The sequence below is a fragment of the Ceratotherium simum genome, chromosome 35 (genome assembly GCF_057802395.1).
Source record: "Ceratotherium simum simum isolate JZ-2026a chromosome 35, ASM5780239v1, whole genome shotgun sequence".
NCBI classification, from domain to species: domain Eukaryota; kingdom Metazoa; phylum Chordata; class Mammalia; order Perissodactyla; family Rhinocerotidae; genus Ceratotherium; species Ceratotherium simum.
Window position 1 is genome coordinate 715,701 of NC_141934.1, and position 10,771 is coordinate 726,471.

Below are 10,771 nucleotides of genomic sequence, written 5' to 3' on the forward strand. Positions count from 1 at the left end.
CCCACAGAGTCCTCACTCCCCAGAGTCCTCACTGTCCCCAGTGTTCTCAGTCCCCACGGCATCCTCACTGTCCCCACGGCGTCTTCACTGTCCAGTGTCCTCACTCCCCACAGAGTCCTCACTGTCCCCAGTGTCCTCACTCCCCACAGAGTCCTCACTGTCTCCGGTGTCCTCACTCCCCACAGCACCTGAACTGTCCTGTGGCGTCACTCCCCTTCTGTGTGCTTGCTGTCCTCCAGCTACCACGCCTCCCACTTACCCTCTGTGAGCGCCAGTGGAGAGTGTACTCCCTGACCTCATGTTTGCCAGGAGGCTATTTTGGGTGATGAAACCCTGAGAAGTCCCCTTGAACTGCCTCCCAGGGCTTTTCTCGCAGTTTGGGGAGGAGGATTTCCAGGTAGCGCCGTGCAGAGCCCGGTCGGATTTGGAGCAGGGTTTATTCGCACTGGAGTTGGGCGTGTGGGGACTCTGCGGGGTCAGGGCTGCAGCTCGCCCCCTGGACCTGCCTAGGCGCGCAGGGCGTGAGTTGGCCCCGCTAGTGGTGGCGGGAAGCAGTGGAGCCCACGTGGACGGGGCCTGCAGGAGGCGGCGTGGTCGGGGAGATGGTGCCTGGGCGGCGGAGAGGAACGGCTCCAGGTTAGGGCGAGGGCTCCTGGGGCAGGGTCCTGTCGGGTTGGCGGGCCGCGTCGCTCAGCGCCAGTCCATTCCTCTCAGGACTCGCCGGCTCCGGCCGGCTCCGCCACCAGGGGGGCGGTCAGTGACAGCCGGTGCGCGGCGCGGGCGCGGGCGCGGGCGCGCAGCCTCCGCAGGCGGCACAGCAGCAGCAGCAGCAGCAAGGCGTGCAGCAGCCCGAGGCCGAGCAGCAGGAGCTGCGCCGCCAGCGCCCCCCAGCAGAGCGCGCCGAGCGTGCAGGCGGCGCGCAGCTCCTGCTCGGCCAGGTAGGGCAGCAGGCGGCCGCGCAGCGCGGGGGGCGCGGCGCAGCGCAGATCGCGGTAGGGCGCGCGCTCGGTCTGGCCGGCCAGCCAGGCGCGCAGCGGCACCAGGTGGCAGTCGCAGCGCCAGGGGTTAGCGCCCAGGTGCGCGGCGCGCAGCAAGGGCAGCGCATCCAGCAGCCCCGGCGGCAGCGCCGTCAGGTTGTTGCCGGTCAGCACCAGTTCGGTCGTGTCCGGCGGGAAGGCGGTCGGCAGCGAGGCCCACGTCAGCCCGCGGCGCCCGCAGTCCACGCGCGTCCCCGCGCAGACACAAGGCGCGGGGCAGCTTGTGGCCGCGCGGCTCGGTGGCGCGACCAGCAGGAGCAGCAGGCTCAGCGCCCCGTGCGGCCCTGGAAGGGAAGCGCGGTGAGCCGGGCGGCCTCTCTGAGCCCCCAGAGCGCCGGGCCTGGTCCCAGCACCCCCCATTGCCCGAAAGCCTCTCCACCCCCACCACCCTGCGCGCTGGGTGGAACTCCCCTCAAAGTTCGACCCAAATCTCTCGGTACTGCAGCCAAAACGACTGGGGCGCCTCCCAACGCGACTGTGCTCAGGGAGTGGCCTGGGCTCGGCAAGACCCTAGACTCACCAGAGCCCATGGCGAGAGGACAGTGGCCCTGCTGGCTCTGGAGCGCCAGGCGTTGGCTGAACAACTAGGCCATAAGGCCGCCCCGCCCCTGCCAGGCCCCAGCACCAGCCACACTGACCACAGCGCAACCGCCCCGCCAGAAATAACCCCGAGGCTGCACCGACAGGCGCTGAGGCCACAGATAGAGGGCTATCGCTGGGCCTCCTGGCCGGGGTGGCTTCCGCCCCACTTGCTCCCAGGGGCACACAGAGCACTCGGAAGCCTGCTGCAACGCTCACCAACATTGTTCTCCTGTCACCAGGACAGGATGCGGCATTCACAACTGAACAAAACTGGAGAGTGGACTCTGTGGAAGGGGATCATGCGGGTGGAACAATGGGAAAGCTAAGGGCTAGGGGACCCAGGGCAACAGTGCCACTGGGGAGAAGGGACCTCCAGCCACAAGCAGGGAACAGCAGTCTAGGCCTGGGAGTTGCCGGGGGATCACCCACCTTCCATGGCTCTGGAGCCCTGGGCCTGGAATAGCCGCACAGGCATAGCCGTGGGGGAAAAGGCCGGCCATCACAGATGTCCCAGCCCCAGGAGCTCCTCCCCCACAGCTGGCTGGCCTCCTTAGGTCTGGAGGGATCTTAATTGCTTCTGCTGCCCAACCTGCCCACTGAGCTACAGGTGAGGAGAAAGGGGGGACCTGGGCCACCTCGGCACGAAGTGAGGCCCCAGCACATGCTGCAGGAGCAGTTGCATGAGGGCTCCCAAGTCCGCTCTGCCGCACTGGGCTGGGGAATAGCCTGAGACCCTGGGGTCTGCTAGCCTGTTCTGCCTCGGTTTACCTGCCCCGAGTAGGGCCTGGAGTCTGAGTGCTAGGACCTTCTGGGGTAGGTGTAGATCTCAGAAGTCACGGGCCAACGCAGCTTCTGCTCCCCCAATGCCAGAGGGGGCTGGTTGTAGAGGCTGTTGTCCAGCCCCCTTGGAAGCAGATACAAATGGGGGGAGTGGTTGATGCTGAGAATAAATTAGGGTTGGCTGGGGGCTGCGACCCCGTGTCTCCAGGTTAGGTGGGGAATGGTCGGGAACAGTCCGGGTCTGGGCCACTCTGGGATTGGGGTTGTGTCCAAGCCTGTCGGAGATCCACATGAATCCAGGGTCGAGTACAGACCAGTCGGGGTCCTGGGGTGGGAAGGGCCAGCCCAGAAACTGGCAGTATATCCATGGGGACGTGAGGCTGGGGCGGTCACTGGTCCTGCATTTGCTGCTTCATCTTCTGCAGCATCTCCTGCATGCGCCTTAGCTGGTGCAGGGAGAAACTCGATGGGAGGGGCCTGGCCCTTCTCCCCCCACAGCCCCTTCTCCTCCCCTACCATCTCACCGACCTCCTCATCCTTCATCCTGATGAGCTTCTCTGTCTCGGCGTCGGGCGTGGGCAGTGGCAGGATGGGGATGGGGCTCTCCATGCGGCTGTCCTGGGTCAGTTTGCTGTGGGGTAGACAAGAGGGACAGTGCTGCTGGGAGGTCGAGTGGACCCCCAACACTACCAAAGTCCGGCCTGCCTAAGCTCGCACACCTCTGGGCTGGCTCTGGGGAGACGAGGCGCTGGGTGGCTGGTTTGGGGGTTGGGGCAAGGTTCAGGTCTGGGTGGGTGGCGGAACCGCCTTCGGTTATGGAGACGTGGCCGGGGCCGCGAGGTACATGGTTGAGGTCCGGGGCGGGGGCGCACCTGGTCATCTGCTGGATGCAGTGCGCACGGTAGTTCTCGTAGTGCACGTCGCACGTCACGTCCTTGAGGTCGTGCATGTGCGTGCGAATGAGCATGTTGCGCAGCTTCACGAAGTCGCAGTGCGCCTGGTTCTCCACTGCAGGGCGGGAGCGGGTGGTGGGCAGGTGCTGGCCAGGGGAGCCTGCCCACCCTGGTCCCCATGCCCCATGCCTGAACTCACCCTCCACGATCCCCCAGGGGTACAGTCGTCCCCGGACCCGCTGCCCCTTGGCCTCCACCACCGTGTTGCTGCCGATAACAGCGAAGGGAGCGCTCTCCTGGGGAGGAGCAAGTGCAGGGCTCATGCCCAATTAGTATGACAGCGGGTTAGTGGCTGGAGAGGGGCCTGAGCCTGGTGGGCCTCTCCAGCATCACCATCAACAACCTCTCCCCAAAGAGATCCTGACGTCGCCCCCACTTCTGGCTGCTCTGCTGCCAGCTGAAGCCAGAGCTGGTGCAGCTCGCACCCTGGGGCCTTTGCCGGGCTGTGCTCAACCAGGCATGCCCTCCCCTCCCAATATCTCCATCAAGAGCCGCTCGGTCCAGGGCCGGCCCCGTGGCTTAGCGGTTAAGTGAGTGCGCTCCGCTGCCGGCGGCCCGGGTTCGGATCCCGGGTGCGCACCGAGGCACCACTCCTCCAGCCATGCTGAGGCCGCGTCCCACATGCAGCAACTAGAAGGATGTGCAGCTATGACAGACAACTATGTACTGGGGCTTTGGGGGAAAAATAAATAAATAAAATCTTTAAAAAAAAAAAAAAAAAAAAGAGCCGCTCGGTCCAGCTATCTCTCCATTCCCTCCCCAGAGCTGAGCCCAGGCCTCCTGCTAGGGATGCCCCTACTGACTTTGGTTGGAGCCAAGGGCTATCCCTGCTCCTGGCCTGATGGCCACTTGTCCCCTGGCTTGAGTGTGGTCATCACCACTCTAGCTGCTGGGGCACCCAAAACCACCACCATCCTCGGGAGCTCAGAATTCTGGGAGCCAGGGGTACAGTGCACAGGCCTGTGGCCACTGGGCCGGGCCCTTCCGCTGGTGACCCAAAGGAAGAAGACTGAGGAGCAGGGTCAGGGTGGGGGCCTGGCCAGCAGCTGTGCCGTTGAGTCCTGGCAAGCACTCTATTACCCACTAACCACGTGGGGCCCAAACTGCACAAGGCAGCTAGGGACACGTGTGACCTTAGCCTTCTAGCCCTTAGCTTGGCCCTCCTCCAGCCCTGTGTGAACTGGCCTCCAGTTCCCTCTGCTGCCCCACTGGGCTGCATGCTCACCTTCAGTTCCCGATCCTGCTGCTTGAAGTCCTCATCCTCGTCCGAGTCACACTCTGGGAACTGGTACACGTGGATTCCGAACTTGTCAATCTCCTCCCGGATCTGCGGCGGGGCAAGGGCTGTCAGATTTGGGACTGGCCAGGTCCCCTGGGCCAGGTGCAGTGGCGTCTGGGGTCAGCACAGCTGGTGCTCTCAGCCCCAGAGTCCTGGGCCAGCCCCTGCTGCCACAGCAGGCTCACCCGCTCCTTCAGCTTCCGAATCTCGCCAGGGACAAGACAGTCAGCTTTAGCAATGAGGGGCACGATGTTCACCTTCTCGTGCAGAGCCTTCATGAAACCCACATCCACTGGCCGCAGCCTGCAGAGAGCAGCCAAGGGCAGTGAGGGGCATTGTGGGGGTGATGGGAGAGGGTGGGGGTGGGCTCAGGGGGAGAATGGTTGTGGGGGTGCGGGCAGAGGATGGGCAGTGACACGGGGACCCATGGAGGTGGGTGGCCTCCCGAGCCTGGCCCCAGGACAGCCACACACCCGTGCCCAAAAGGGGAGATGAAGTACAGGCAGCAGTGCACCCGGTTGTCTTGGATGTTCTTGCGGTTAAGGCCGCTCTCGTCACGGAAATACTGCTCAAACTGCTGGTCCACGTAGTCGGTGATGGGCTTCCAGCTGTGGGCAGAGGGGCGCGTGAGACCAAGCTTTGAGGACGGCCCACCAGCCTGGGAGAGGCTGAGTCAGCCTGGGCAGGGACGGTTCCTCACCACTCAGAGTTGTTGACGGCATCCCCGAAGCCTGGCGTGTCCACAATGGTGAGCTTCAGTTTGACCCCTTTCTCTTCAATGTCCACCGTGTGCTTCAAGATCTCCACCGTCTGGCTGATGCGCTCTGCAGGGGTCGGGGGCATTGTTGGGAGGAGCCTCTGTAACCCTCAGCCCCCACTCTGGGCAGCCAGGACCCTTGTTCTCATCCATGCTAGTGTTTTGGCCCTAGCACTGGGCCTGTGGTCTGGGACACTCCTCCTGGACCCTGAACAGGAGACCCACGCTGTGGGGAGAGAGAAGTGGGGGCTGGCCCTGGAAGGGTGCCCTCTGAGGGGTCACACAGCAGGGGATGGCGAACCAGTGCGGAGGCAGTGTGGGGCCCACTCACCCTCGGCACTGAGCAGCTTCCGGTCCTTGTACAAGTCGGTCAGGAAGAGGCTGTGGACCAGCGTGGACTTCCCCAGGCCTGACTCACCTGCCCACAGGTACAGGGAAGGAGTTGAGTTAGGTCCAAGACCCCCAAGGCAGACCCTGCCTGGCCACTGGCCCCAGCCACCCTGCCTGGGAGCTAGGCCCACTCACCAGCCACCATGAGCGTGAAATCGAAGCCCTTCTTCACGGACTTTCGGTGCACCTGGTTGGGCAGTGTGGCGAAGCCCACGTACTGCTTGTCGATATCCTGGGGGCAGGGGCAGGGCAGGTCAGGGGCACACGGGGGCTCCTGGGGCAGCCCTGTGCTCCGTCCCCCGCCCAGCTCAGGCAAGGAGGCAGCAGAGAGGGCAGAGTTCCTGGGGTGGTGTGTTTCAATGGCAGAAATGGAGTGACGCCTGTGGGCAAAGGCCTGGGGGTGGGAAGGCAGGTGGCAGGTGAAAGAGCCCTTGCCCCAGCGGCAGAGAGGGGCTGTGCAGGGACCCAGAATGTGTCTGTGTGTCGGGAGGGATGTCAGGCCACAGCAGGCACAGGCAGTGTCCTCCCTCTGGCGCTGGGCAGAGACCACCAGGACGGAGACACCTCAGACAGGCCCAAGGCCCTCCATAGGCAGGAAGAGCCCCCAGCTGCAATACTCACCCCTCCCCAGTGTCCCGGGGTGGGAGGCCCTGTCTGGCCCCGATCCAGCCGCGGGGGTGGCCTGCGGCAGCGACGGCTGAGCAGGGGCTATTTATAGCCGGCGGCGCCGAGCCTTCCCGCCCGCGGGGTCCCTGCGCCCACCCTCGCCGACCGCGGCCCTGCTGCCCCTGTCACGTCCGGAGTGCTCAGGGCCCGACCCAGGTGGCGCACACGCACTGACCCACATTCCGCTCCACTCTCCACACACACCTTGAGCCGCCTCTGGGCCTGGGTCCGCGGTGACAGCAGCTGCTCCACCAGGAGGTCCTGGGGTGCTGCCAGCGAGTCCATCGCAGCGGCCCCTGCGACCCTGCTGGCCGCGTCTGGCCCTCAGACCGGGTCAGGCCGCCAGGGGCGGGCGTTCTCGAGGGACTCACGCGCAGTACCACCTTGAAGCGCTGTTCTCACCCGGGTCTTACGGACGCGGGAACAGAGGCGCAGGGAGGGGACGCCGCGCACACGGGGTGCCGCTGACCGCCGAGGCCGTGCGAGCCATCCTCCTGCCTCTGCGACCGCCCCAGCCCCGTGGCGTCGCAGCCCCCGCAGGCCCAGCTCCGGCACCCGAACAGAGGCGGGGCTCGGCGGGCGCGCGGGAGGGGCAGGGACCGCCCGCTGGCGCTGTCGCTGGGAGACCGGCGCCGGGAAATTGGGCCGCGGGCGGAGCCACGGAGAGCTGCTATGGAGGGCAGGGCCGCGGAGGGCCGCGGGGGCGGGATGCGGCGCCGCGCGCACAGGCGCCCCGCGGCCTCAGTCCAGGCCTCGGACAACCGCGGCGGAGGGAGGCCGGGTCCCACGCGCCGGCCCTGGGGGTCTGTGGCCGCCGCGCCTCCCGCCCCCAGAGGAGCTGCGCGGCTTCCGCCCGCTAGAGGGCGCCGGAGGGCGCTCCCGGGACCCGCGCGCATCCACGCGGGAACGGCCCGTCCACCCCTTCTCCGCTCGGGGATGCGGCCCAAAAACCTCCCGGCGGTGTCCCAGAGCCCCCAACTACCCACGGACACATCCCTCCCTGCACTGCCCCCTCCCCTCGTGTGTGTATGTGTGTGTATGTGTATGTGTGTGTTTGGAAGATCCCCCAAGACATGTAGGAGGGAACGAGGGCAGAGCCCACCTCCCCAGTCTGCACCCGCCACCCCAGGCCCTCCGAAGCTTAGAGTGAGGGCGGTCAGAGCACTAGACGCTACCCCCTCTACCTCTGGAAACTTGGAAGCTCCCTAGTGTGCAGCTCCACAAACTGCCACCACCCCTGCCCCCCACGGCTGCCCCCAGACCACCCCTGCCAGCAGAGCAGCTTCCTCTGAGCTTCCCTGCCTGTTCTGACCCACAGGACTGGGTGCACGGGGACTGGAGAGCTCCAGCCAGCTTAGCCCTCACCCACACGTGGCCACTCCAGGGACAACAGGGGTCTCCTGAGCTGCCAAACCCTTCCTCACCCCATCATCCAGTTACCCCACCAAAATCTGAACAGCCAGCGCCAGCCGGACAGGAGGGAGGCCTGGAAAGGAGCTGGGATCTGAGACATGTGCCTGGACTGTGTGTCAGTAGGGACAGGCGGCCCCCCAGGTCTCCCCCACCCAGGCCCTCCCTTCTTGCTTTCCCTGGTTAAGGGGCCTCTGTCCCCCTGTCCAGGCACATGCTGCTGCTGTGGGGCCTGGAGGCCACTGGCACCTGGGGAGGAGGGGTGGGCCCACAGCTGGAAACAGGAGAGTCTTTCATCCGGAGGAGGGTGTAGAGAGCAGGGGGAGGCCACGGGGCCCTCAGCTCTCCCAGCCTGTCCCCCGGCCTTGCTCCGAGAAAGCCTTCTCACTGGCCCAGCCCTCTGCCATGCTGACCTGCAGGAAGCCTCTGGGCTGAGTCCCACTCAGCCTCACCCGTGGGTCCACTTTAGACATGGCCCTCAGCCCAGGACCCGCCCAGACAGGCTGGCTTCTCAGGCCTGGGGCATCTCCAAGAAGACAGCCAGCCTGGGCCTCCCTCAGGCTGAGAGGAGCCTCAGCACTCCACAGCGTGGTGTCTCACGGAGCCGGTCGCTCCCAGACTTTCTCTATTCCCCCATCGGTAAGGCACTGTCTGGGGAGACCAGGTCAGGAGGGCAAGAGTCTCACTCCACCTCCCAACCTGCCTGCCCCATCACCCGACCGCATGCACCCAGACAGGGCCTGTGGATTCTCTGGAGGAACCCCAAGGAAGGGGCCCTGCCACCCCCTTCCTCTGGCCGCTGAGGCGCAACAAATACTCCTCAGGGCTTCCCGAGCCATAGACACAGCTGTGCCCACCTCCTCCTGGTGCCTGAGACTCTCGAGGCATTTCCATTCTTAGAATTACCAGAGTCAGCTCTGAAAGCAGACGCCAGAGCCAAGAGAACCGCATCGCTGCCTGAGACAGGGTGGGGGGCCGGGGGGGGGCACAGAGGGCCACCGGAGCTCCCCCCAACCCCTTTCACAGAGTGTGGATAGGTGGAAGCTCGAGAACCCCAACAATGGTAACAGTGAAGCTCCCACGTGCTTCTGGCTCCCCCAGACCCACAGGAGCCCGCCCCAAACACCTGGATCCCTGGTCCTGCTCCTGGGGCTCCCCACTCCACCTGCATGGAGCCATCTCCCTCTGATCTTAGGGGCAGGGGATGGATGAGGCTGGCTCCTAGGTGACCTCAGAGAGTGGGCAGACACAGCCCTGAAGGAGTTCACGCCTGGGCAGGAGGGGACCCCGGGTGGTGCGAGGCCGCAGCTGCCCAGCCCACTGACTCCAAGTGCCTGCAGCCCCAGGAGAAGCTGTGTGGGCTGGTCTCCCAGGCCCTCCCCCTCTCTCTCCCTCAAACAATAGCCTGGCGGCTTGTGTCCCTGTGTCTCAGGCATTGTCTGACCTGCTGACATGAGGAGGCAGCTCCTGGCCCCGGGCTGCCCCAGGGAGCCCCTGGCTGGCAGAGTAAGGTTGACGGGGCCTCTCCCCATGAGCCTCACCGGTCCCAGGGCGGGGCGCATCCCTGCCAGGAGACGGGCACTGAGCAGCCAGTGACTCCTGGCCTCCACCCCACCTGCCAGGTCGCTTCTGGCCCCAGTACCGCATCCTGGGCCAGGACTCCAGGGTTCCACCCAGCATCCACCTGGTGTGTGAAGCGCCATCCCTGACGGGGGCTGCCAAGGGGATAGGGGTTTCTCCCCCAAACACGGCTGAGCTTCAGCCAGACAAGCCCCCAGCCCACCTTCCCACTCCCGGGGTCTCCCAGCTCTGTTTAACCCTGACCTCAGCTGGGTTTTCACAGTGGGCGCCCCCACCGGCTTCCTGTTGGGTCCTGCATTCCCGGAGAGTAGGGACCAGGCCAGCCCCTTTGCAAGGCCACAAGCCTATTTGTACCCACTAGGTTTGAAGACCCGTGTTGGGCACGGGATGACTCAGACCAAGCCCTGGAGGCTCCCAGTCTGGGGAAGAGGCCTGGCCACATTATCAGTCCACTCAAATTGGTGTGTGGGGAGAGGGACACAGATGCCTAAGAGTAGGGTGGGGTGGCCACAGGCTCTCTCACGGGGCTGCTCAAGGTCTCTGTGCTGGCTGGTGGACACACACCCCCTCCCCCAGCCCGTGGCCTCACTCAGGACCCCCAGCACACGGCCAAAGGCCAGATCAGCAAGATCACGTTGGCGCTGGACCAGTGGGAGAGGGGCACCTGGGAGGGGTGCACGGGCGTGAGGGTCAGGGGCCAGGACCCTGGGCATGGCGCCCACTCCTCCCCTCTGCAGCCCGAGGCGAGGCGGCACTGCCCCGACTGACAATCGGTTATCGCGACAGGGCGGAACGACGACCGGCGGGGGAGGGGTCGCGCCTGGGCGCCGGCGTTGGTGGCACAATGGGTGACAGCTGGCCGAGTGAGCGGCGGCGCGCACGTACCTGCTTGTCCTCTGCGGGGTCGGGGTCGGGTCAGGGTTCGGGTCCGGGTCGGGCGAGTCCGGCCGGCAGGCGGGGGAGAGACGGAGAGACACGGTGAGAGGCGGGCGGGCGGGCGGCGGGGACAAAGGCGCGCGCAGGCGGGCGCCGGGCTCACCTGGGGTCGCCAGCTTGCTCTTGTACCGCAGGCCAGTGCTCATGGTGGCCGCCGGCGGGGGACGTGCGGCGGCGGGCGCGCGGGCGGGGCGCGACGACGAGCGGCGGAGGCCGAGGCCGGGCTGCGGGGTGACCGGCCCCTCCGCCCCGCCGCCCGCCCCGCCCACGCGCGCCACAGCCAATCGGCGCCCGCCGCGCCCACGCGCGACCCGGCGCGGCCGGCGGGGGCGGGGACCAGGCGCCCCCCGATGGCCCCCGCGCCGCCGCCTCCCGGCGACGCCCTCGCCTCGCGCTGGCT

The 10,771-nt window shown here is 66.2% G+C and overlaps 2 protein-coding genes across 4 annotated transcripts; both read right to left on the reverse strand.

The window, feature by feature from the left end:
* Positions 1–424: 424 nt before the first annotated feature.
* Positions 425–1,699, reverse strand: GP1BB (glycoprotein Ib platelet subunit beta). Its single transcript, XM_087423730.1, has one exon. The coding sequence runs from the start codon at positions 1,395–1,397 to the stop codon at positions 711–713; it is 687 nt and encodes a 228-aa protein (XP_087279856.1). The 5' UTR covers positions 1,398–1,699; the 3' UTR covers positions 425–710.
* Positions 1,700–1,823: 124 nt separating this feature from the next.
* Positions 1,824–10,390, reverse strand: SEPTIN5 (septin 5). Of its 3 annotated transcripts, none has more exons than XM_004442344.3 (11): positions 10,321–10,390; positions 5,914–6,010; positions 5,720–5,806; positions 5,332–5,455; positions 5,105–5,239; positions 4,817–4,934; positions 4,578–4,679; positions 3,492–3,588; positions 3,272–3,407; positions 2,928–3,030; positions 1,824–2,845 (listed from the first exon to the last, which is right to left on the reverse strand). In XM_004442344.3, exons 2-11 carry the CDS (start codon positions 5,921–5,923, stop codon positions 2,789–2,791), a joined length of 969 nt encoding a protein of 322 aa, XP_004442401.2. In that variant the 5' UTR covers positions 5,924–6,010; positions 10,321–10,390; the 3' UTR covers positions 1,824–2,788. The 3 variants fall into 3 exon arrangements, with proteins under 3 accessions (XP_004442401.2, XP_087279855.1, XP_004442400.1); XM_087423729.1 differs by lacking the exon at positions 10,321–10,390 and adding an exon at positions 6,649–6,903 and having other exon boundaries at positions 5,132–5,239; XM_004442343.3 differs by lacking the exon at positions 10,321–10,390 and adding an exon at positions 6,649–6,901.
* Positions 10,391–10,771: the final 381 nt, after the last annotated feature.